The sequence below is a fragment of the Idiotropiscis lumnitzeri genome, chromosome 5, assembly GCF_059441095.1.
Source record: "Idiotropiscis lumnitzeri isolate Australia: NSW breed Sydney's pygmy pipehorse chromosome 5, RoL_Ilum_1.0, whole genome shotgun sequence".
Lineage (NCBI taxonomy): Eukaryota > Metazoa > Chordata > Actinopteri > Syngnathiformes > Syngnathidae > Idiotropiscis > Idiotropiscis lumnitzeri.
In genome coordinates this window covers 7423452-7450963 of record NC_142395.1, presented here as the reverse complement: position 1 = coordinate 7450963, position 27512 = coordinate 7423452, and the positions used below count along the sequence as shown (strand labels likewise).

General features: G+C 40.7%; 2 protein-coding genes across 2 annotated transcripts in view; one reads left to right on the top strand and one right to left on the bottom strand.

Annotated features, from left to right (window-relative positions):
• Positions 1 to 501: 501 nt before the first annotated feature.
• On the top strand, positions 502 to 17879 carry serinc4 (serine incorporator 4). The gene is made up of 11 exons (XM_088297048.1): positions 502 to 1026; positions 5258 to 5425; positions 6383 to 6561; positions 8002 to 8081; positions 8251 to 8344; positions 10221 to 10432; positions 10942 to 11037; positions 12469 to 12595; positions 12689 to 12801; positions 13041 to 13194; positions 14547 to 17879. The coding sequence occupies exons 1-11, from the start codon at positions 907 to 909 to the stop codon at positions 14752 to 14754; spliced, it is 1551 nt and encodes a 516-aa protein (XP_088153174.1). The 5' UTR covers positions 502 to 906; the 3' UTR covers positions 14755 to 17879.
• Positions 17880 to 18347: 468 nt separating this feature from the next.
• The window catches only part of adamtsl5 (ADAMTS like 5), a 37337-nt gene continuing 28172 nt past the window's right edge, over positions 18348 to 27512 (bottom strand). The window contains exons 8-13 of the mRNA XM_088295259.1: positions 25055 to 25141; positions 24324 to 24487; positions 24023 to 24221; positions 20994 to 21101; positions 20486 to 20557; positions 18348 to 20400 (exon numbers count right to left, since the gene is read on the bottom strand). Coding sequence (XP_088151385.1) covers positions 20075 to 20400; positions 20486 to 20557; positions 20994 to 21101; positions 24023 to 24221; positions 24324 to 24487; positions 25055 to 25141 — 956 coding nt within the window. The 3' untranslated portion in view covers positions 18348 to 20074. The remainder of the gene's footprint in view (positions 20401 to 20485; positions 20558 to 20993; positions 21102 to 24022; positions 24222 to 24323; positions 24488 to 25054; positions 25142 to 27512) is intronic.

Here is a 27512-nt window from a genome sequence, read left to right as displayed (position 1 = left end):
GAGAGCAGAATTGGTTTGAAAAAAAAATAAAATATCCATCCATCCATCATCTGTACCACTTGTCCTCATGAGGGTCGCGGGGTGTGGTAATGAACCAGTCATTAACCAATAGGGTCACATATAATCATTGGCCTATTTCACAAACATGTTGACTAATGCATGCCTTCATTGTTCATTCCATGGTGACTGCTTCTGCTTCAGTGTTTTGTGGGTGGTAATGCACCGGTAACTTGTGGGAGTGTGGGTACGTCCTCTTCATCGAGTGAGTTCTCGTCTGGTGAACGTGCAGTGATGGGAGGCGGCAAATGTGGCAGGGTCATTTCATTTTGACATAAGGTGAAGCATTTACAATTCCCTTGTTCCGTTTGGCCGTCAGAGGTGTACACTGGGGGAAGGGAAGCGAGGGACAGATGGGACTGACACATGGTCCCTGTCAGCCTCCTCTTCTCTCCCCCTCCCCTCGCAGATTTTGTCTAATCTGACCGGGTAGAATCGGGTGAGAGGATGAGGGAGGGCACTGGGCTTTGGCCACCACTTCTCTCTCTTTTCTGGCAGCACCCAACAGAGCCTCAGAGCCAAAGCACGCAGGATGTGGGGAAAAAAAGGGGACTTCTTCCCCAGTGAGGCTGTCCTGAGGGAGCTGACGTGATCTGAAGTGGCACTCATGCTGAGGTTTTTACATGCAGACAATGCGGCCCAACTCGAGTTATTGCTAATCCATCATAAGGAGAGCGCAGGCACAACCTGCTGAAAGACTGAGCTGCACGTTCTTTTTTTTATTTATTTATTTTTTAAATGTTTTTCAGTCAAGAGCTTCAGACCTGTTGTCACTTCTGGCTTCTTTAAGGATGTGACACTGCAAACTTTGGAGACGCTCTGAGGGAAATTGTTTCTGGGTGTAAATTCATGGCCAAATGCAGAGTCGTTGTGGGTGACCAAAAGCAATCTGGAGGAACAATGTCCGCCAACCAGGGAATGAATCGTCGGAGTGTCTACAATTACTTCCTCAACATGGTGGCCTATCAGGTAAGAGCTGGCAACAAGCAGCAATGTCGGCAGTGAATAGAGCTGGAGTTTTCTTTGAAGTTTGATCAAGGTCACAATGTGATGCAGTCAAGATTTTGGATCAAATTTTTAAATGTTTTATATGGTCTTGTCCAAGAAGATCTTGAATGTTTTTCATCACAATACAAAATCAATACCCTTACTAATATGTTGGGGAACTATATATCTACATCAATGTAGGCCACTAAAGGCAGTCTGGTTAGTGACAATATTTCGTTAGAATTATTACAAATATTAGATGTCATCTAGTAAACATATAGATGCACTAGATTCTCTGTTATTTAACAAATGGAGTCTTTTAGTTCACTTTTTTAGGAGATGTTATATTTACCTTTTTAACGCATGTTTGAGGCTGTCAAGGGAAAATGTTAACCCTTTAGTAGAAAACAGACAGAGCATTCACTTTGAGAATAATTAGCAAAGAGCAATAGAAGTACAACCTGATGGCTGCTTATAAAAATCATCAGCCTATTTTCCCTTAAGCGAGGTCACGAGGTCATATAAAAACACATGCGTAGTCATGTCATCTATACTTCATGCTACTGGCACGCAGCCAGCCAGAGACATCTTTGTTTTGTCTCACGGAAAGTGACAATACAATATCAGAGAGAGAGAGTAACAATGTCTACTTTCTAGTCACGCAATACAGCAAAAGATTAAATGAGGTTCTAATTAACGGTGAATATGAATTTCAAGTGCGAGAGAGAAATTTGTTTTCCAGAAAGCAGGCTGAAAGACATTTCTGAGCAGCCATCTATCCGTCCATTTTTTTAACGGGGTTAACTGCAGACCCATCACCAGAGCCTAGCCTTAAAGGGTGCACATGAAATTCATGGTGGGCTGAAGATGTATCATCAAACCAGAACTTATTGAATTAATCCTGAAGCGTTGCTTTTGATTGCATGATGTACTTGTAACTTAATTATAGGACTATTGTTTGCGGATTTTAAGGCTAATAAAATCGCCACATCCAATATGGAGAATGTGTTGACATATCGCTTGGACAGGACCAAACGGTTCAACCTGGGTGTCTCCTGCACAATTAAAAAAAGAAAAACCAGAAAAGAATATATATATTCTTTTTAGATGCCCAAAGAGTTTGTGCCCCCCTTGGAATCATTTATGAAACCATTCAAATGGCTGTTGAGTGGTGACAGTGATGTCTCCTCACTTCTCGTACAGTGATGCACCATGAAAGTTAATGTAGGAAACTAAATGGCGCCTAAAATGCAAACCCTATGATCAATAGTTACCAAAATATATGATGACATCTATAGTTATGGTCACACTAACTTCTGAAAATATTAGAATGACTGTCCAAGTATTATGGATTTAAGATCGTTCCTCCTTCATTGGAGCGCTCGCTGCAAAGCTTATGTCACTATGAGAGAATTGTGTCGTCCATGAAATACAAAATATTGGAACAATACTTTTAGTGGTGGAATAGAAATGTCCACATACAGTTTGGGCATGGGTAATTTCAGTTTTCTGACATATTAACCAACATAAGCTTTTTGTTTTTTTAAATTGTCGTCCCAAGTGCGAATCTACCTCAGTGTCTTCGGCTCGCGCTATTTACAAATCCGTACATTTCTTACAGACATGTTTTGCCATGTTACACAATGCCACACTTTGAAAAGATTGATTCCGTATAGTATAATGGCCCGATAACCTCACAGCAACATTTGGGCCTTTATACGATTTTCTGACGAACAGTCTAGGATTGGAACTTTACATTTCCATTCTACTGGGAGAGCTAGCCGCTTAGCTGTGACCTTGAATAGGAAAAACGATGGTTGATTGGCACTTGTACAGTCTGTCAAATATGACTGGTTTTGAATGCAGTAGTCCTCGCTGAATGAATCATTTAACTAGGCCAGAAGTCAGTCCTGCAAACACAACAAATGACCTCGTTGATTGTTGAGTGAGCTAAGATCGAGTTATCATAACGAAACAGTGTATAATATAGCACTGAACTAAAGTTGTCAAAACTTTATATTTTAAATGTACATATCTTCTTCATCAGCTGCTTAAACATCCAAGGAACTTATTAGAAAAAATGTGTTTAAAGCATTTGTCTTTGAATGCACACTTTTTCTTTAGCTTTTTTTTCACTCTTATGAGAGTGTGAATATGCAAAAAATATCGTGTGCATTCACTGGCTTTATGCAGCTTTACTTACCATGAAATCTACACAATGTTTGTAAACATTGCAGGACTTATTCAGCCGTAAAGGCCCGTTTTTACTAACTAGCTCAGTTTATATTTTTTTTAATCAGGAAACTGAAATTAGTCATTTTCTTTTTTTTGTCCATTCATTTTGGAGAAATTAGGAAAATAGTGACAACTTGAAAAATGCCTACTTTTAATGGCCATGCCTCCCTCTACTCTCTCCATGTGTCGGTGGGAGTCCCGAAAGGGAACGATCACAACCTCTCAATTGGAACTCATTATACTTTCATTGCTTAAAACGACAAAAAAGGGTGATCAATTGGCAACAAAAATTCATGCGGACTTAACTACTTATGACCACTTGAACATATCAAAAGGATTCACCTCGCCGCTGTTGATTTCTATGAGAATGAGGAAATGCGGAAGTGAGCAGATGCACAGACTGTGAGGACACTCACACTCACTCAGTGCTTCTTTGCTGGTGGTGGAGAGGACGGCCAGGCACTCATTTTTGAAGTGACAAGTTGACAACCAGCAGAGTGAACGAAGAAGCAGAGTTAGACAACATTTCTTAGACAGTGGGGCGATAAAGAATGTTAAAAGAGTTCTTCTCTTGCTGTTTTCAACTTGAATTTAAAATAGTTAATAATGTATGAAAATAACAGCCCACATGGGGAGAGAAGGCTCTAGTCCATTTTCACAGATAAAATATGCAAGATATTCCCAAAAATATTTTTCATCTAAAACCATGGAATGATGACCTACCTACCCACATATCAACCATGATCCAATACCAGTACTCAATCAGAACTCTATTTTCATTCATCCCCCCTTTTCATGATAAGGTAATACATAATCTTCTCTGCCTTATCCATTAGATTATGACCGACACGTGACGTGCGCATCGTTGCACTAACATGCCTTTATTGAGCATACACTCTAGTTTGGGCTACACGCTAGTCCCAGGTTTTTGCAATATACTTTCATTTTAACCTTTCTTACTACAAACTAATATACATTATAAACTTGTAGTAGAACAATTATGGTTAGCGGTATGATATAATCCAATGCAAAGACAAGGCTAAACGATTGAATTACCAAGACAATCCCACACAGATGAAGAAAAAGAATGCAGAGCAGCAAGTGTCTTGGTAACGTGGACAAATTAGTAGGATTGGATTTCAACAAAGATGAACTTGTCCCCTCGCTGAGATTTCACAATATCACGTTGGCAAAATGTGTGTGTGTGTGTCCTAATAATCCAAGGATCTGAGTTGTCTGGGACTTTATTTCCCCTGGCAGGGCAACTCACAGCAAATAGGTCCTTTGTTTGGGGCCAGGCCAAGCATGGCGCAGAACCGCCTGTGAAGATGACCAAAAATCTTGAGTTATGCTCCACATGTCCATGAGGTGCGCCAGGCTCCACAATTTCAGCAACCACGCCTATCCATGTGGCATCCGCATTGGCCACATTTTCCACACCCAGCACCTAGAAAAATTTGCAATCGAGCAGATATTCTAAATAACAGTGTTTTTTACATCCTGATTCTTAGTTTTCATTCATTTAGTTAAATGTATGTAGACGGTTCACACAAACTGCTGTGATCAATTGTTTGTTGGAAAAAAATACACAAAGCCACCATATTCCTCAGTGATCTCATGGAGAAATGTTTATGAGTACAACTTCTGGGAAGAATCTTGCGGTAAGAATTTGTTTCAGGGAGTGAATAAACATTGTTCATGTTTTATTTTCTAAATAATGTGGTTTTTCAAAGACATATATATTGTTGTAATGCTTTGGTTCACTTTCATTTCAAATTAAATGTATTTTTTTTTTCTCCGATGAGGTGAGGGTACCAAAACACTCCATCCATCTGTTCCTGGTCTGGCCCGTCTGTCAAATTTTAGAACCCATTGTGGCCCGCCAATCAAAAAGTTTGCCCACCCTTGCTCTAGATGAAGGCCTTTCAGGTTTGTGAACATTGATTTAGTGTGTTCTCGCGTGTTCTCTCCTCCCCAGATTTGCTGCTGCTGTGGACCTGCTCCCTGCTCGCTCTGCTGTGCCTTCTGTCCTCCAGTCAAATCGTCCACCAGCACTCGAGTCATGTACACCATCTTCCACATCATGAGCTGTGCTGTCTCCTGCCTCATGTTGTCGCGCACCGTCTCTGAACTCGTCAGGGAAAATGTGAGTGCTACCGCTTGTTGTGTTGTTCATCAATGTGTTCCTTTGTTTCACTCAAGTCATTCTCAGTCAACTAGGATGATGTCCACTGTTGGACAGGTTTGCAAATGATTCACATTTCATATCAACAGAAAATTATTTGCAGGCTGCAGGAAGTGCAGCTTTGCACTTTTGATAGTCTCAACGTATTTGGGAAGCATAATTGATAGAACTCTAATACAAGAAGTGCAATAAAAATTCTGATGCTTCTTTCAAAACAATAATGTTCAAACTGTCTGGATGCAGTAATTGGGTTATTATTATTATTATTATTATTATTATTATTATAAATAGTGTTTTATTTAAATTGTTGTCATTTGCAATTGCATAGAATTGCTCAATTTGTAATATTTTTGCTACAGCACATAAATTGATTTCCTCTGTCAGCCAAAGACGAGCTCTCTAATGCATTGTTCTTGTTTTTACAAAATTGGGCAGTGGTACCAAAATACTGTCATTATTCCATGAACTTCAATGGTGGCCTGAGATACAATACAATATACAATTTATTTATATAGCACATTTCACAACAGCTGCATCTGTAACAAAGACCACATAAAGCTGCAAGAGAGACGGAGTAACAGTGCATATTATTCAACAGTATCACCATATAAAGCCAGACACGTTAAATAATCACGTTTCAAGTCCTGCAAATGAGGTACAAGTCCATTTTAAATGACGTGTCATTGGACTGGGTCAGGAAAGAAAGCATTTTGTGGAATCGCTATTTGCAAGTTGTTTTCACACTGACGTCAGCCTCAATAGAAAAGAGGGCAAGAAACAGAAGATGGAGCAGAATGCTAATTGCGCTTAAGCCTTTGACCAACAACTATGCAAGGTTTTTGTGTTTGCATCCACCACATGCAAGACTGAGGCAATGTGCTCACGAGGAGAGGCATGTGCTGTTTGTGTTTGTTTCAGGTGCCTTTCTTCAACATGGTGTGTGATCAGGCACATGGTGGAGGTCATTGTGAGATGCTTGTTGGCTACTCGGCCGTCTACAGAGTCTGCTTTGGCACGGCCTGTTTCTACCTAATGATGGCCATCTTCCTTGTTGACGTCAAGTCTAGTCAGGACTTCAGAGCTCTAATACACAATGGGTCAGTGCTGCTGTTCATTTCATCTTTTGTTCTTACGATTTGACACCTTAAATAATGTCACAAGAAATACAAGTTGTGGAAATAGACAAGTTGTTAACCTAATTGGATCTTCTTTGCACAACTTGCTTTCTCTATCAATGAAATTCACAACTTTGAATCAACCAAACCATTTCCTGGTTCAATTAGAATTGGCGAGCATTCCATTTCATCAGGCCAGTCACATTTTGACCTCACGATACTTAATTGATCAACACAGATTCGCCATTGTGAGGCTTTACGCAGAGAAAAGTCATCAGCAGGTTGTGAGAGTGATACAAGAGACTCGAACATTCTCAGTAAAGTGTTGAAGTGAAAATCCCTAGAAATGCACTGGTTGTTTCATGGCTTAAACACCCGGGGCTTTATTTTTGTCACCCTTGCAGGGGTCTTAACGTGTGCCAATCTTTATTCACTCAACAAAACCAAACACTTTCAATACACCTTTTGTAATATTACCAATATTCCAGGTTATGCTTTACAATCAAAGAGAAAATAAAGTTAAACTCATTGATCGTTTGGCTAATCTATCAAATTTAGCATTGAGAAAGTTTGCATTCTTGCTGCTGTCAAACCTTTTATTTAAAATGTTAAAAACACTTCATGTCAGGATTTGGTCTTGTTTTCTGTGCCTTTTCCTCTGCTTTCACTCTCACGACGTAGCCTTGTTAGCCGTGAAAGGGATGCTTTACTACAGTCTATAAGGGGAAAGTGTTTGTCCCTACTGCTTACCTGACTTCCAGCTGGTCTATTTTAAACTCTTTGTTGTCACACTTTCTGCACCCGCCTGGTCGATTAGAGCTGTGACGTGCTTGGGATTAGGTTTTGACATGCTGGGTTGCCGGCCGTCTCTGCCGTTAATCTGCTCAGAGTAGTCTTATCTGGGCCATGATGAAAGATTTCAGGTTCTTTGGCAAAGGTTACGAGCACAGTGGTCGACTGGAGGTAATGACCAAGTGTCCTGATGTTGACTTTTCAACAGGGAAGAAAATAAAGTGTCACGTGGAGGTTATAGGTAAAGGCTGCAAGCGTTATCATATGCAAATCTTTCATAATTCGAATGAACATTCAATCATTTCATCTTTTGTTCTTCAAATATGACTCCTTAAAATGTGGTACCAGAAATGATATATTAATCAATTCATTGGTTGCTTAGCAACTGTACATATACCTTTGATATCTAATAAATGTTTTATGTTTAACAGTAAGCAGTTGATTCAGTCGCGAACACTACTTTCACCAACAGAAATGTTCGCGGCTCAGTGGGATAATGGCGTAATTGAAAAGCAAAAAAAAAAAATAAAAATAATCAATTTCCACCCTTGTGTAAGTCACACTAGATTAAACGTTTTTGTTATAAATTTTACTGTGCAACTCAACAATTTTCCTTATTCGATCACCCAGTTTCTGGTTCCTGAAACTTATCACCTTGCTTGGGATGTGTGCTGCTGCCTTCTTCATCCCAACAGAATCATTCCTCCATGGTGAGTGTACCTCTGTTGGAAATCAGCTAGTGGGCAGCAAAGGATAGCCTCAGTCGTCAATTGACGCCTGTGGATGTGTACTGTAGCATCAGCCTCCATGATCTTGAAAAAGAAAAAAAAAAAGGCACATGGATGATTTGGAATGTTCTCTTTTTTCCCTCATACTCAGCTTGGCATTACGTTGGTGTGGTGGGAGGATTTGCCTTCATCCTCATCCAACTTATCCTCATCACAGCTTTTGCACACACCTGGAACAAAAACTGGTGAGTGTGGTGTTCAATGTGAATGTATGGGCCGGGAATGAACAAACGTACTACTCTAGAATAAAAGGAAATCTTCATTAACATTGCAAATATTATATGCATCCTGTATAGTGGAGTTCAAATCAGATTATTCATCTGGGATTGCAGTTTGTTGTGTTCTACTTTTGCCAACGACGAATAAGCATTAAGGCCTCTCCACACCAATCTGACGCCGGCCGTTGTGGCCAACTGTCCGACACACCGCAAAAGCTGATGGAGACGCCAACTACTCCTAACCTTTGCGTGAGAAGTTGTACCACTCCATGCCATCAGCGGTGATAATCACTGCGTAATGCGTAGTGATGTCGAATAACGGGGGTCTTTTCTGAATGAGAGTAATTAATTTGTCTTCACGCTCTTCTGTCCAGCCAGCCATTATGTCCATAGAAGTGATGTGTGAAAAATTACCAAAATTGATTTAGTTCTTAAGGAATATCGAAAGATTTCACAGTTTTGTAGCTTCCCGTACTTGTCCAGTGCACTGATTTGCTAGCTGACAGCCAATCACCGTGATCATTGGTCCCGAAAGCCCGACCCGATTCAAATTATTGAACACGCTCCCCTGATGCTGCAACAACGTTTTGGATTTTATGACGTTTTAAGCTACACTAAACAGAATTGAGGCCTTCCTCCACACACCAATCAGACGTCGGCCGGCGGAAAGTCGGTACATGTTGTCTGTTTGTAGAAGCCCGCACCGTCGTAAAGTTGGAGCAGCGTGTCCGTTTCAACATCAATCGGGTTAAATGAGCACTGTGATTGGTCGTTAGCTAGCGAATGGACAAGAACCAGAAGTGACGAAAGCGAAAAAAATGACAATTTAAGCTATTTTTCAAGAACTAAATGATCATTTTCACATCTCCTCTGTGGATATAATGGCTGGCTGGACAAAAGAGCACCAAGATAAATTAATCACTGTCATTCACAAAAGACCGCCATTATGCGACATCACCGTTGATGGCATGGAGGTGTCCTACTTCTCACACATGCGCAGAAGGTCAGAGTAGTTGGCGTCTCCATCGGCTTTTGCGGTGTGTTCTTCAGTCATTTTCTAATCCGACGTGCCGATATCTAGGCCAACGTCGGATTGGTGTGTAAAGGTCGTTACATTCACATTCACGCACATGAACAGTTTGGACTCTTCAAAGTACCTGATCGTAAAATAAATGAATATAGCTTTAAATGGCCAATATGTCTTGTTTATTATTCATACTTCAATTATTCAATATGTCAAAACAACAAACCAGAATCAATGCCAAGAGTAAAAGTATCTTTTTCACCCTGGCAATTTTTATATTAGTGCAACCCAGATAGTCAGCTGTTGCTCATCCCACAAATGCACGTTGCTCACAAATGTGGCACCATTTTACTGACCACAAAGAAATCGTCTTGCAATGCTAATTTTAGGAGGGCATGTGCCTTTTCTTCATTCAGTTGGCACCCTTTGTCCCAGATGCCATTTATTGTTCTGTCCTTCACACTGAGTCACATCTGCAGAGACGTGGCGTTGTCGTTACAACAGCTAAGAGGATTTGTTCATTGACGACTTTTCCCATGGCAAATCCTCAAATGCCCACAATTTTCCCATTCAAACTAAGCCATGTAAAAGGCACTGACACATATCTGGACAGTAATGTGAGTGATGATGTCTGCTCTAAAGAATCCTGGGAACCTTGGGATGACCATAGCAACGTCAAAGATGATATTTTTCTTTGAAATGTGTGTTCTGAGAACAAGATTTTAGATTTTTCTATTTTATTAAATACACCTAGCTACATTTGTGACAAAAAAAATTGAAGCCGTCTTTTGCCACAACTGTACTCTGTCCTGTTTTTAGGCTTACTGGAGCAGCAGAAAATAAACGTTGGTATTTGGCGGTGATGTGCGCCACACTTTTCTTTTACACCATCGCCACGATGGCCTTCACCTTCATGTACAAATACTACACACACCCCATCGCCTGCCAATTCAACAAGGCCCTGCTGTGGATCAACTTGGGACTCTGCTGCCTCATGTCCTTCATTGCTGTCACACCATGCGTAAAACAGAGTGAGTCCACAAAACACACTTGTACGTCTGTCATCGGCTCACCGTTACTAAATAACACTTTGGCCATCTCCAGCTATGCAAACATGCCCCCCCCCCCCCCCACTGAAACTACTGCCGCTGCGGATAATAATAATTAGAAGTTGGGTAATATTATCGGTTTCGCCCTTGAAAAACACAGCAGGCCTGTTGTGCCTGAACATGTTGAATTTAAACATCCGCTGCCAAGAAACATATATACATACATATATAGCTGCCAACACATATATATATATATAGATATATATGTTAATAATAATCATAAATATACATTTGTAATCAGTGTAATCAAAATATTAAATACATTTCACTTTATTCATTTATTCAGTAGTATTGGTATTTTTATTGTATCACTTTTGTAAGGTCAAGACACGCATTATATATTTCTTTTATATTTGACTGTAAATTGTTTTTCTTTTTACTTGGTGATTGAAATGCACATAATTCTGACTGGATGCTCTATGTTTTTACAGAGCAACCTCGGTCGGGGCTCCTTCAGGCTTCCATCATCAGCTGTTATGTCATGTATCTCACTTTTTCTGCATTGTCGAGCCGCCCTCCAGAAAAAGGTGAGTTTTACTGAAGTGAAGTAGAGAAGAACAAACATTTCCATTCATCAAAAATTCACACTACATGCAGAGTCACAAAATGTGTCTTGCTTTCAGTCCATCGCATTCACTTATGAACAACAACCGCACTCGCACTCAGACACAAAGGGGAGCAATTTCTCAAGGCCTTGCTCAAGAACACCTGAGCTATGGATGGGTGAAGTGGTTTATTGCAGTATTCAAAGAATATAAAAGATATACTGTATATAAAAGAGCAATTGGTGTCATGGCTGTCATATATGAGTTGCCTAAACGTATGACGGATGGGACAACTAAGATTGAGGGGGGCTATTCAGATACTTTTGTTTATAAAGTAACAACATTTAACATGATACTTGGCAATTCTTCCACATTGATTCTCTCCCAATATGTTCTACATACTTCCATTGTGTGCTGACACAATCATTTCGATGGATTTGCTTGGCTGGTGGCTCTCGGTCTGTCCGTCAATTTTAGGCTTTCATGAGACTTCTTGTCAGAGGCGCTTTTTCCTGGGTGGCACGCACATAGGTGTTCACACACACGCACACACACACCCGCACCCGCACACACATATAAAGATAATCTGAGATGAGATGTGCTCTGACATGCATGCTGGGCTGGTGGCCTGTGGCGAGACTAGACTGACGGATATTTGTTTCGCATTCCACTTGAATCCATTGACAACATAATAACAGAGCCACAAAACTCATTACATGTTGTATAAAATCTGCAATTAGTTGTGTGTTTGTGTGTATCCATGTGTGGATATATATGCGTAAACCAAAGGGGTCCATTAGTGCTACTGACTCAGGTCTTTGTTTGCCTGTCTGTCCCCGGAAGGCTTATTGTGCGTTACTACACACATTCACGCACGCACGCACACACACGCACCCTTAGATAGATAGATTTTTTTTTTTAAAGATCCCCCAGAAGAAAGAAGTCACCACAACGTGCAAACATATTTACATTGTCATGTGGTTACCTGACAGGCATGCGCACACTACAAAGACACACACATATAGAGTCACACGTGGACTCACGCAGACCAACCGCCACACAAACACACGTACATTTCTAAGCAGAATGCATCTGAGGTGCAATGGAAATGACAACTCAGAAAGTTAAGACATTCTCTCCCAGTTCTGACAACCCAGTGTCAAAGTATGTGATGGGGGGGAAATGTAAGTAATGCATGGAAAAATATTGGATTGACAGCAGAAGAGTCTTTCCCATGCACGTCAAGTGGTATATCATATGCCATTTGAGAGTTTTCAAAAACTATTATTTGTTTCTTTTAGCTCTATTTCATAATGGTACATTTTAACGAGATATTTCCCATGCTAGAGACTCTAAAAAGTGTCAAGTCCGCCTTGCTGAGAAGCCACACTAAGTGTATACGGTCTGTGTTAGTTGTGTACCAGGGCATGAACATGACGGTGTGTTACCCCAGCGTGGGGCAAGATGGGATCCAGAATGAGGGCAATGCTGTGGCCATCATCGGAGCTGCAATCATGTACTGCTGCGTTCTTTTTGCATGGTAAAGACGCCAATCCTACGCACCATATCATCCAAAATGGCAAAATAAATAGTACAGTGGATTACAATGAATGTTTTTTCTATGTTTCCTTAGCAACGAAGCATCCTACCTTGCAGAGGTATTTGGTCCATTCTGGATGATCAAAGTTTACCGTTATGAGTTCCAGAAAGCCACCTGCTGTTTCTGCTGCCCTGAGGAGGAGGAAGGTTAGTAGTGGGGCAGTAATCATGCTTTGCTCTGGTTAAGTCTGGCATTCCTCATTATTACGACAGAATCATGTCAAGTGGCTTTGTGGTAAAGTGATGATGGCGATTGCGCATTTGATGGCAAATGGATTGTTGAAATTGTCTGTTTACAAAATATCCATCAACGTATCTATTTTGTTGTTTGTGAGTTTGTGACTGGATTTGTCACGTCCCTTTGGCTTCTTTTCATCCTTTTTCAGTCGAGGAAGACTTTGCAATTGACGATGACAACAAGGGCTGTCAGAAGGTGATCCATAACGAGACGCAGAGAGTGGCCTACAGTTACTTCTTCTTCCATTTTGTCTTCTTCTTGGCTTCACTTTATGTCATGATGACCCTCACCAACTGGTTCAGGTTAGTCAATGACAGCTTTGCCGGTCAACATTCCCAGACTCTACAGTGGCGACTCTTCGCATTTAGTCCACCTCGCTGTGCCTTGAATGGGCTCTTAGCACAAAATCTGCATATTTAAACGACTTGTCCAAACTAGCCATCACAGTCCATTTTAAATTCTCCTCAAAAGCAAAAAGCAGCTTATTAGAGAAGGGCTTTAAATGTTTGCCATTTCTTACATCCACAGAAGGTATAAGTCAATATTTTTCCTAATGATGGTTATGTTAGATTTTAGGCCTGATAAGTTCGAGGTTATCAATATGTATGATATTACTTCAATGTAATATGCCCGTGTTAATATATTGTTCTAAAGAACTTTTCCAGTTATTTAAGCAGAAAGTATCTAACAATTGACAATATGTAGCATACGTACGGGATGTAACATACAATTAACGTTGCTAAGTGCTGAAGCTTACCTTCAACCAAGTGCTCCAACAAACTCAGATATATATGGACTGGGTATCGGAACAGCTCTATTGACTCATGAAAGCCACGATCTCTGTCTCTTTCTTGACAGATGTTCTGCCCTCTCGCCCTGATTCCAAATTGGTGCTGTTAAAATTCATCTTTGTTCCCGCTGTTGTATTTTTGTAGCCAACTGCCCATTAATTCTCAATTTGATCAAATGTCTCCATCCAACACTCAAACAACACCAAGACGAACTCCGGCATGTCGGTTGTAGCAAATACCAAAGACGCGTTACATGTTGTGAAAATCATCTAGACATTGCTGGGAAAATTGTGGGAGTTTAAAACGCTGTTGATTTTCAATGACAATGTGCACATTGAAACATAACAATGTTCACTGTTTATCGTCGTTTGCAGTGATGGGCACGTGACCCTATTTTGCCAGTCCGCGACCTGGGCACCCCTCCATCCTTATTTATAGAATTATTGTACTGCATCCGTCCTCGTCCTTTTAAAGCGCTTCCATCCTTGCCGTTCACCAGTCTGTCATGACGAGAGGCTAACGGCAGAAGTTTCATAGTTAATAAACATTATTAGAAGCTCGATAGCTGTCTTATTTACGATTCACATTCACTTACCGTATTTTACGGACTATAAAACACACCTGATTAAAGGTCACAAAAGGTGAATGTAGCCATAAAAACAGATTTGAACATTCATTCACATTCGGACTCGCCGCATGTCTCCACATAATTAAATGGGATATTATCTGTATTATTTAGTTTTTTCCCCTCAAACGATGCCGTATTGCGCCCCACTGTTTTGTCATATTAAAGGCAGAAAGTGATTACTGAGTTATTTGTTTTGTCGCTAAGCTTTCAAGTGTGTTGCCTCCTCCTCCTCTAGCTATGAGTCGGCCGTGCTGGAGACCACCTTCACCCACGGGAGCTGGTCGACATTCTGGGTGAAGATGTCGTCGTGCTGGGCCTGTGTGATACTCTACCTCTGGCTGCTGTTGGCTCCCTTGTGCAGCTGCCAAAATGATTCCAGACCTCGCCGATCCCGCATCAAACGACGCTCGCCGTCCTCCCGACACGTCACCGTCAGCGTCTGACGTGCAGCACGGAGGATGGGCGGTCACGTGAGTCCATTCCTCTTCAGGGATTCCCCGTCGAGGTGTCTCGGATGGAGGTCATGCGGTTCACAGGTCAAAGACTCACATTGTCGTGAGACGATCTAATCAGTGGCCCATTATGACTTAGCGGTAACGCTTGAGGTCGCAAAGTTAATAGAGACTTGACTGGATGAATTGCCAAAGTGAACTGAAGAGGTCAACTGTCACGCTGTATGGTGGTGGAAAATACAGTGAATAGGTGCACATGTTTTGTGACCTAAACAGAATTTCTACAACATCGTGAAATGACGACATACGACTTGGCCACTGTGATATTACCTGTATTTCTTTTGTCCTTTTTACAAAGAAAAATGTATTGCATTTTTTCTTTGAGCCAGAAGTTAGCCATTTTAGGTTTGGTCCGGGCTGATGATAAGATGGTATCACACTCATGATATCAGCTATGTTCAACTGTTAACTTTTCTCTTTGTTTTTTGAGACAACTGGACATAATATTTTACATAAAACAAGTTATACACTTATATAAAACAGTTATGACAAACGGTCAGTGCTTTGACATGATGGACCCCAATTTTTGTAGACAGGGCATGTGCGCACGGCGTGTAAACTGCCGCATCTTGATTTTTGTCTGTTTACCGTGTTTTGGAAGTAGGCCGACCTCGTTGCGCCAGGGAGTTTTACACGCCCCTGCCGCACCTGATAATATGGTGACCCCCCCTCAAAAAAAACAAAAAAGTAAAAAAAAAAAGCATTCCGAGTAGCGAAAAGCCGGTCTAAGTTGTGGCGCAGGTGGTGTAATGCGATTTTGCTGGATTTGCTTGAGGCGCAGGCCGACATCTGGGCACATATGTGCTGGATGTTATATTTTATTATAAATATGACAACAGCATGCATCACCCTCTGAATCCTTTGTAGAAAGAAATTCATTGAACAAATTATAACGATTAGCATCTTTTGAAAACACGACCCTGACTGGAGCACAACGATGGGACCTGGTGCGGGAATGTTGTCGCACATGGATTACACTTTCCAGTTAGGCGGTCTCCATGTGTCCACTCCACAGCGGTAAACTTTACATTCCCCACAAGTGGAAGTCTTGCAGTTCCTTTTAAATGTACTTTGCACGTGCATCTACTGTACATGCTCGTAAACCATAACCCCCCTCTGCGCCGACTTTAAAGAGAAAGAGGGGAGCCGCTTCTATTGGATGGCAAATCAGATGGCTGCGTTCCCTCGCACAATGGCACAAATGCCACATTCTAACTGGGAAAATACCTAAAGAAAGTCAAGTCAAGTCAAGAATTGTCTTTACATTATGTTTTAGTCTAAACACTGTATTCTGATTAATACTGCGTTTATGGAATATAAATTAAGCAGCCACATCCAACCGTTTTGTTATCCATCTCGGGGGGCGGAAACTCAGAAACTCATGTGAGCCGTGATTGGTCGATACCTGAGCCCTGAGCAAGTGTGATGTCACTTTGTGTAGAAAAGAAAGTGGCAAAATGGCCGCCTGGTGAGATGGATGCTGCTGCTTAACTCATATTCCATCAACACAATATTAATCAGAATGCCGTGTTTAGACTAGAAAAGGCGCCTAGAATATATTGTTGTAAAGATGTTTTTGTTTACTTGACTTCCTCTTTCAAGCAAAAGTAGGAGACTTGTATGCCGTATGGCGCCCCCTACAGTTGTGTTTAAGAATTGATTGATAGCAGGAGGAATTTGTGAATCAACAAAATTTCTCTGCTTTGGTCAGAATCTTAAGAAGCCCAGTCAATTAATATAAATACTAAACACAAACAGAACTTGCCCATTTTCTAACTCTTTGTTGCTCTGCTGTAAATGTTAACCATTCACTAAACTGTCTTTTTTTACCACAAAACAAAATACTGCTTTGGACTATATTTGCAATTATAGTCCAAAGTACTATTTATAATCCACATTTTTATAACAAATGAGTCCAAAACAACTATGAGTATTATTTGAATTAAAGTGTTCAAAGTAACATCAGAGCTAAAAACCTGTTCTGGCCAAAAGCCAAAGAACAATTTGTTTTGTGTTACAAACAGCATTCTAAACTTCGATGCATCCATTCAAGGCAGCTAAAAGGGAATACGTGTGGGAAAATATGGCTAAATATGCAATAAAGAAGACTGGTTCTCGTGCGTGAATGATGTAAGATAGTTCTCATATCCTGTGATGATTGCTTATTAGTTCACCCTTTTTGACTTCCCTGTGACTCAGAACTGGAATTAGAAAATGTATCTTCCTCAGACTGGTTATCACAATGTTCTCACATTGCAGAGGTTGTGGGATCAAATCCGGCCTTCCTGTGTGGAGTTTACATATTTCCCCCATGCCTGCGTGGGTTTTCTCCGGGTACTCCGGTTTCCTCCCACATTACAAATACATACATGGCAGGTTGATTGGACACTCTAAATTGCCCCTCGGTATGAGTGTGAGCGTGGATGGTTGTTTGTCTAGAAGATAGCTGGGATCGGCTCCAGCACCCCCGCGACCCTTGTGAGGAGAAGCGGTTCAGATAAAGGATGGATCTTCGTCATCTAGATTCAAATGTGTTCTTGTTTACATCCTATTTGTGCATTTGCTACCCTCTGATTATACACATTGCAAGCCAGGAGTGCTCGATGAAAATACATCCAGAAAGGATAGACGCTTTCTGCCTCTTGCCTTCACAAAGAAGTAGTCTGTTTATTATCAAAGCAATCAAACGATCTTATTCTACTCGGGTTTTTTTTGGGTGGAAGAAATATGCTCAATTCCAGTCCTATTATATGCCCTTGTTTAAACATTTGAATGCAACCGTGTGCTTCATTTTCCTAGTGAATCATTATGAGAGCAAAATTTCTGTTAAGTAATAAGAAAAAAAGTGTGTTGTGAAGTATTTCCTACCCTGAACGGACATTTCCTGTTGAGGTTGATTGGTGTGACGAACGTCGTCACGCTGCTACTGAAGGGTGCCCCGGCCTGCCTGTGATGACTTGCTTACTGTTGATGAACGGCAGTGGTTCAGTTTATCCACTGTTGTAGATTTGATGCTACTTTTCTTTTTTTTCAATACAATGTTTTCTTGAAAATCATGCTTGTGTGCTGTCTTCTTTGAGTCTGCAATAAATAGCATTGTCATAAGTTGTTGGTCTATAAAATCAACAATCTGAATGCTGAGACGTGTACACTCACACACACACACGGGACACTACAGCCAAAGTTGTGAATCATAGCGTAAAGTCACATTTTCATTGTCAATCGTTTCCATTTTATTTCCAGATTACTTCAAAGGGGGACTTTGCAACGTTGAAACTGCAAGCAAGAATCGCTCCTGGCCTCACTCACGCTTGCTGTTGTTTAAATCATAATTTGTATAGGGATACGCCTATAGATGTTAAAATTCTGCATTTTGTCGTATAATAGTCCCAACTCACCCGTTCGCTCGATGGAGAAGATCAAAATGTGCAATCATGTCGCACAGAGGAGTTCTGATGAGGAATAATCCTACGGAGGACTTCATAAATTCAGGTCAGACAAAAAGAAAAAGATTGACTACAGTGTTTCATTTTTGTATGTTCCTTTAAACTGCACATGAGAGCAGAAAGTTGAATCAATTACAGCATTAAATAAAACAGGTCACATGGACGTTGTGTGGCCTAAATAAATGCAGTTTTAAAGATTCAACTCATAAGCTTACATAGCACAGTTATGTAATTAATATTATCGGTTATTTGAAATAAATGTGATATATTATTTTGGCACACAGATGAGGTTTATGAAGCAATATGGCATTTGGAACACATCAGATAATGACTTTAAAAAATAAGAGATACATATGTTGGATTTCTGAAGTAAATCAGTGCCGAACCATCAAATGAAGAGAAAAAAAAAAAAAGGAAACCTCATTTACATACATAAATATAAGAAAGTATTTTGAGCAATGGTGAGAAGAAAGATGCACCTCACAAACACTATTCTTCTTGATGAAGTTCCAATCATAGCTGCAATTTTTCAATTCACGTTTGCATCGAATTGGTACAACTTTCAACTTGTTGCCGTATAAATAAAAGAGCTGTCCTTGAAACACACACACACACATTTGTTGTCATATAAACGTCACGTGTAACACTGAGGAATTAAGTTTTACTGGATGGAATATTTGCGGCACCGCTCTTGAGACGCCAACACCAAATATATTGGTGCCCCCATATTAAGGGTTGGCATACACTGTGTATAAATAATCCTTGACAGTTTAAAAATAAAAAAAATAAACTGTCCAAGTCATCATAGAGTAGTGAGTTAATGATTATAAATGAAAATTTATTTCAGTTTAAAATATTGGGGGATGTTCAGAATAACCACAGGGGCATAAAATATTCTATAATAGGGTTGTAATTAAAGATTTTTTAAAAAATAATCTATCAATATGTTGCTAAATCGATAAATATGATGTGAATAAACATGGTTAAATTTCCACCATTTTATTAAAAAAGTTCAACAGTATTTAAAAGTAAAGGTGCAGAAAATAAATTAATTACGTTTCACTGACTGGTTTGGTCCGTAATGTCAGAAAATGGGGACAAACGTTAATCATTGTTTTCGAAGTAAGAGCAGATGTTTTTTTTTTTTGTTTGTTTTTTTCAACACAAATATAATCAATCTGCTATCAAGGAGGACAACAAAAATCTGAGAATACTGTTAAGAAGCTGAAATTCTTTGGATTTGGAGAATTTTTAATCAAAAAATGTATCTGAGTGATTTATAATAATCGATTAATATGATAATCGATTAGTTCCCAATTAATCCTGCATCTCTATTGTGTATAACAATAAAGTATGGTTGTAGTTTGAACTTTCCAAAAGAAGCTGATGAAGTTAGTTTGTCATAGATAGTTTGGACGTTCTTATCAAATGCTGACAAAGGGGTCTTTGAAAACCTTTTGATTGGATATCACCATTGTAAAATGGGACGAGGTGGATTTTTCCTTGGTTGGCAAAAATAATATTGAGTTCAAAGTTAACTAGATCCAAAACTCAGCAATGACATGGGCCTATTTTGAGTCAATGCTCTTTGGTATGTGTTTACAGGTGGAAGCACGGGTCCACCTAAAGTGCTCTGTATAATAGTAAACCATGCAGGCTTTTAAATAAACGTCTCTTTGGTTTCTTGTGACGGAGAGTCGTCATTTCTCTCCAGTGACAACGCTCTGGAATTCATCAGGCCGCCTTGGATTGCTGATTGTTTTCAACATCCAGAAAAGCAAAAGTTGAGCCGCAGCCGTGCCAGTTCAGATGGCAGGATTTTTAGGTCCTCTTTTGTTGCACAGCCTCTCCAGTTGTCGCACCAGCTCGTCCTCTCTGGGTCTGTATGGCACCACGTAACTGTCCTCCTCCAGCAGGATGCGGTTTAGTGTATGCTCATAGTTAATATGCCGGCGCACCATCAGTATATATTGCTTTCCCTGCTCCAAGTTGGGGCAGTCACACACATTCGGGACCCAAAGGAACTCACGGTGCTCCAGGCGGAAGCTGTTTCGGTAAGTATGGAGAATCTGGACGTCGTAACGTGTTTCCTCTCCTCTGTACAGCTTCCCCAAGACTCTGGCCCGAAAAACTGATTGGTTTGAAAAGTACTTTTTAATATTTCAAATTGACATTGTTCTAAAAATAATTAAAGAAGATAAAACGCTCTGACTTACTAAAATCCTTTTGGCAATACTGCTTCTGGCGCTCTCTTCTGCCTTTAACCCTGCGGCATTTCCCACAATGACCTGCAGGTTACAAAGAACAGAAATCAACTCACATGTATAGTATTGTACGCAATACTTTTTAGGACAAAGTGTTAAAAAAAACACTTCACACCTAGAAATTAGCAGGAGAATAATTTTGTCCCTCAGAATACAAACAAAAGACATTTAATCAAGTTATAAATTGAGATGATGATCTTGGTGTTGAAGAACTTGCTATCCTTGCCACTAACTCAATCAATTACAACAGAGATCAAGAGTTAGGCCCACAGCAACGATCTCCACCCGAATGGACTAAAATTCCCACAGACACACTCAACGGTTAAATGGAAATGTCAAGGTAGGGTGTCCAAATTCTTTTGCACCTATTGAGTATGAAAGCTTGTTGAGACAACTCGCATTGCGTGAGTTGGAAAAGTCTGAGGTGAAATTGGCTTTGATGTTGGCACGATCAACTTACTTCCAGGCGAGGGTTGAGGCAGCAGGTTTCGATGGTTCTCCTCTCGTTCCAGGCGAGGCAAAATGGGATGGCGGGAAGGTTGCCGTGGTGGCTTGGGCGGCCTTACAACTGCTTGGCACAAAAGGCACACAGTTGTCCAAGCCAGTTGGTAGAAATGTCTCAAAAACTAAAAATGATTTTTTTCATTTCATGTTCATGCAGTGCACAACACATTTAGTGATAGAAACAAGAAGAGACCGCCTACGCAGCAACATCAAGTGCTTTAATGTAGACTCTTTTAGGAATCTCAAACTGAATTCACCTATTTATACTCAAATTTGAGCCAGCTCAATTGACTTTTCTTATCTGGGCCACAATAGCTACAGTATATTACTCATCAGGAAATAATGATAATAATAAAAACGATAATATTACATGGCGGGACGGTGGCTGACTGAGACATACATGGTAGGCTGATTGAACACTCTAATTTATCCCGAAGTATGAGTGTGAGCGCAGATGGTCGTTCATCTTTGTGTGCCCTGCAATTGGCAACCAGTTCAGGGTGTACCCCGCCTACTGCCCCAAGATAGCTGGGATGGGCTCAGTACGCCTTGTGAGGAAAAGCGGCTCAGATAATGGATGGATGAATAATATTACATAGCATGTATTAAACAAAAAAATACCAAAAAAAACAATAATATTTACTTATGCTGCCAAATTACAGCAGCTGTGTCTTAACCGGAATGCTACGGTATATGTAAGTGATTTCTCGTTAATCAAAATAAATAAACAAATCCACATAAACATTCCGAAAACCAATTCACAAAAGTGATCATACAAGAATAAACAATCTCAGTCTTGCATGCCTTCACTGGCTTGGCTTCAATATCTATGTAGATCAGAAAGAGTGAGTATCATCTGAAGAGGAAAAATGAATTTGAAGATTTCATTTGTTTGGCACATTGATCTCATTGGCTTATAATTCCAATGCCTGTCTGTCCTAGGGCGTCACGAGGTCTTATGGAGTGGGGGGGGAGAGTAGTGTCATTTCACAACGTTTTTTTTTTTAATACGTTACACAAACATGGGAAGTGAAGTGTAGAGCAACAGTGCACGCAAAACTCCATGCAAACAAAAGTCACTGTGTTATGATAAAATAAGTCAAGCCTATCATTTTCAGTGAACAGTAAATTCCGGGGAAAAGTTCCCCTTAGAGGAGTTAACCCTAATGCCATTAAAGGCAAATTAAGAGCTGCTCGGCGGTGGAAGGGATCAAAGAATGCCGAGGCTGATGGTGTGAGTGGCTCACAACACACTGTTTGCTCCAAAATACTTTTGATGACACAATGATTACATTTTGCCAAGTAATGGATCAAGAAAAATATTACTCAATGATTTTTAAATTAAATAATCACACTAACATCCTAGTCTTGAAAATATCTGGGATAGGCTAAATTGGCTTCAATTTATCTCTTGGCTCTCGGCAGTTAATAATTATTACTTTCTTAAACAAAATTTGATGTCTTGAGTCTTATATGATGCTGTTAGGCAGGAGCTAACGAGTTTTGACTACCAGCAGTGACCAAGACTTGCTTTCTTGAGAAATTTTCTTTTGTCCATCCATCACATTCTTTTTATCTTTCTTTCCTGCGTTTAATTGTCTGTGCTAAGGAAAGAATTGAACTATACGCACGGAGTGCTATGACGTAGTTCCGGTAAAATCTCATAAGGCATCTCCCTTTTCTGTAAAGGCAAGCTCTGGAGTTTTGAATCGGTTTGAAGCGGATCAATTTGTAGTTACAGAGCCTGGTCTCTGGATTTTCTTTCTGCTGATGTGAGCAACCTCACAAGCTGTAAACACAATAACTCCCAGAGCCGTCATTTTGACGGTTGTCAAGCTTTGTGTTGCTACTCTGTTTACATCGATTAGATATGATAGAAGCATGACATTTTGGGTTGTACAGGCCAGCGAGTGAGGTGGCGTTCAACAGATTGAAGTTTCTACCACCTAATGTCAAAGCGGCAAGGACTGGGTGGAGCTACATTGAAAAATTTACAATAAAATATCATCAACAGTTACTCAAACGGTGAGTAATAATCTTTTTAGGTGACAAAGTCATTGCTAGAGTGTAAGCAGTCAAAATTATATTCTAGGATGTCTTGTTAGAAGTTTTAGAATTCTGGTGGGTCAAGTGTTCAAGGAACCCCATTAAAGTTTATGACATCGAACGCGGAAGTGTTGTCTGCGTACAGTCAAATCATTTAGGGGGCTTCAGCCCCCTAAAATAAGCCTAACGCTGCCATCGTGTCTGCTGACACCTTGTTTTGCACGGTTGGAAAAATTGTGACAGAAGGCACAATGCCTCAGGCTTTGGGGTTTCATATTTAACAAGCATGTGTACAGCAGGCTTATTGGGAAACAGAAAACAGATGCATTCTTTAGCGGTAGCAAACAGCCTGAAGATTTGGAGTTTGCATTTTAATAGTTTTTTCCCCCCTGGCTCTGAGCATTTGCACTCATCATCAGCCAAGCATATGTTTTCATTGTCACGAATGTGTGGCCATGCACGTACAGACTGTAAGCCATGAGGCTCCGGGTGCAATTAATTACTGGTGCAGCTACTCCTCAATGCTATCAAAAGTCGAGCGCTTTTGAGGACATCATTCTATTGGAAAACATGCTTATGAAAGTAAGGTAACTCCAGGTGCAGACAAAGAGATTGATCTGTAATGTGGAAAGGGTCTAAAGGCAAAGATAACGGCCGGGACTGAAAAGACACCAGGTACAAAAGTAAGAGTGATGAAAGAAGCAGACAAATTGTTTCTCTTGTGAAGCACAAAACTCTCTTGACTCTTGTGAACCTCAAGACTCACATATGTGGGCCAGGCAGGTCGGTGACCTGTGACCTCAACAACTCTGAAAACTTCTATCACACATTAGTAGCTTGAAAACAAAAAATAGAAATTGATGTAAGACTCAACTGTTGATTGCTAATCCCAAATGGTTGAACATAGTCAGTGATGGGTAAAGAATAAATGAAGCTTACCCCAGTGGGGGCGGGTGCTCACTGGGGAAGGCCGCAGAGTGGTGGTTGTGGTTTTAATGGTGGGTTGTTCCCACGGGAGGAAGTTGGCACTGTGGTGAGCCTGACGCAGTGAACTTCTCCTCCCATGGTGGAGGTCATACTGGTCTGGTGGTAACCAGTACTCATACTCAATGCCTGGGTTTCTGTCTGTGGCAAGAACCTGTACACACATAAAAAACATAAAGACGAGATAAATTGAGCTTTTACATAGATATTGTGTGATTAGAAGGTGCAACTGTCCAAACGCTTTTGGCTATCTCACCATCAGACGCAAGTCTTCCTGGGTTGGCCCCGGGACTTCAAAGCTCTCCCAGGTGTCAGCTGACCGGCGGTATACAACTTTGGTTCCAGCTATAGTATACTCGCCCGGGACACTGATCTTCCAGTTACCATTGATGACAAACTGGGAGCGACCATTCTGGAGAGCTTAAAGAAGGAAGAAGGCCATTTTGCAGTCAAAGCTTTCTTGTTCAATATGACATAATTGAGCTTTCTGTTTTCAGCGGATTCCAATGAAGTAAGGAAGTGGGTGAATTTAGGGGATTCATTCACGAAAAGAAATAAGACAGATGACCATATAAGGCAGAAGTCTCGACTAAGTGCTGAAAGGGATTTGGATTTCCATGACATATAATGGAAACAAGCACCTTCACCTGCTTTGCCTCGGTAGCCAGATAGAGCTTTCATATGTGTCGATCTCAAACCACAGTGTGTGCCACTAATAGGCCACTTTTATTTTGGTCTCATAAACAAGATGAGAATAGAAGTCGGGGTTGTTATGTTGCCTGGAAAAGCCACAACACATCCAGTGAGCAGACTGGGCTGCTGAGCACCGGCTGTCTCTGAGGGGATGAGGAAGTAATAGCAAGGCCAGGAATTTTATTTGACATGTTGGATTTACAAGTGTAGCCATGGAGCTAGTGACACAGCATTAACCTGAAATAGATACAAAACACAAGACCAGGTGGCCTGTGTGTGTGTTCGTGAACTTACCGAGATAATTCCTGCTGTTATCCGTGACTCGGATGTGAGTGGCTCCAGCTGGTATCTTGGTGACTTCGTTGTATCCAAAAGGACCTCCTAGCCAACAGAACAGGCAGCACACTCCATTACAGACTTCAATCTACTCAAGTAATAGAGTTCAATAGAATTATTTTCATTTCTATTTTATTGACTGGAGTATTGCAACTGTCTTTGGGCGAAAGGCTGACTACACCCCAGATTGGTGTACAGACAATCACACACACACACACAATGTCCCCTGAGTGGGAATCGCACCTATGCTACGTGCATGGAAGTCAAGCAGTGACTTGAGGCTGATGTTGAACATTTTGAAATATAATCAAATTACAATTTCCAACTGCCCTCCTCTGTATTGCATCCATTCATACATTTTCTTCTGCTTATCTGGTGTTCTCAAATATATATATAAAATATTTCATATTGGTGCTTTCTCTATAATCATACACACCCTCAATCAGATTTGATGGAAATGGCAGTATGTATCAATGAGTTTCCTTTTAAGGGACTGCTTCAAAATCCCTCCGCACACAGTTTATGAATGAGTTGAAATCACAACCATTCATTCCATGCTAATATTTTACATCCAGAGTCTCAACTTAAAAGCTGAGCCATCTCCATGGCTCCCCCGCTGTCCCGCAGTGAAAAGCCATTGCCTTATGAGGCCCATTCATGGCGCACTGAGAAGAGACTTTTGCTTTGGTTGCTCCTGCTTACCAATTTCAGGGGGAGAACTATGCACAAAGTTCAGTAAGCCTCTAATGTCAGACTTTCAGACAGGCCCTGATGAACTCGAAAGCATCTGACCTTGCGGGAGCGTTTTGTGTCACCACCCTCCGTCAATTTGCTCTCCGTTTGGAAGCGCAGCTGCGAGTAGGGCAAAAACCTCCCAGGACTCAGAGTCACCCAAACAAAGGAGACATTATCAGCTTGTTTTCTGCCGTGCTCACGTTGACCCGTTATATGGGCTGCATCCCGGCCGTGCTCGCACACAACCGTGCGGAGGCAACCGTTTCACATCAGAGCTGTTGTGGTCCTGTGCGTTGACGGTGCGAACCAGCAACAATTTGCATTTGCTATTATTCAATCTTTCCAGGAATCTTGCTCCGTCAACGCTCATGAAATTTTAGCATTGTTCTTAATACAGGGTGATCCAAAAAAAAAAACGGGCCCCAACTCTAATTAGGCCCCGTTTCTTAGTGTTTTTTCCGAATGAAATGAAACTTTGGTCATAACTAGTTTATTATATTCAAAATATCACATCAATACACTAGGGACTTTGGCCTTTTTTTTTTGTTCTACAGCATATGTTCTAGATGGCCTCCATTTAGCTCCGTGCATTTCTTGAGGCGCAGCATGAAGTTATCCATGACGTTCTTACAGACTGAATTGGTAATGGCTCTCATCTCCTCCCTGATGGTTTTCTTGAGTTGCTGGTTCTGGGTTTCCCTGCGTAGACTCTGTCCTTAAGATAGACCCAAAGAAAAAAATCTCTCACCTCAAACCTGCCACGAGATTGGCTGAAAGAAAACTTCAGAGGCCGAGTGATCAGTCTCAAGACTGATTTTGAGTGGGCACGCCATAGCCCGGACCTAAGCCCCCCTGATTTTTTGAAACGGGGCCTAATTAGAGTTGGGGCCCGTTTTTTTTTTTTGGGTCACCCTGTATTAGAGGATATCTGACATGCCCATCATTGGTGACAAATAAGACCGCCCCATGAACTATTTGCTAGTTGATATTATTTAACTTCAGCTTGTGGGCAAAAGATTTGAGCATTTACGATACATCTCAATTGAAAGTGGACATGGTGTTGTGGCTGCTTGGAGTTCAATATATAGTATGTCTTATACAAATGAGACCTTTAGACTGAGGCTGTGAAGCGAAGGTAATCCTATCCGATCGAGAAACTGTCTATGCGGTAACAGAAACTGAAATGTCAAAACAAGTATGATCTCATTGAGATGGATTTGACAGTAATGACAATTTATTGTAGACTACATATTTGGGCGTATCTTTATTTGTTCAAGACCATCAAATCAAGTTTAAAATAAAGCTTTGACTCTTAATTAATCAATTGATGTATTCAGAAGCAAGAATATCTACATTCATTCCAAGCTTTGTTTTGGAACAAGGAACAATTATTTTTAGACTCGGCAAAGATGTCACACATGCGGCATATAATTATCACTTGCTTGTGTTATTCTGAATTTGTCTGTCAATGTGTTTAGCACTGTACTGCTTTGTGTCCATTAATCAGCTCCCTTTTGCATCTACCTAATTGTTGAGAGTGTTTGCGTTTGTATAGTGGTGAACTTTTTATTACGTTTCCGCGCATTTTAGCATGACACTTTTGTCTCATTAGACTTAAAGCGTCAAGTGTTGGATTGTTTTTCAGAGGTGGCCATGCTTTAGTCCAGTTCTCGGCAGTATT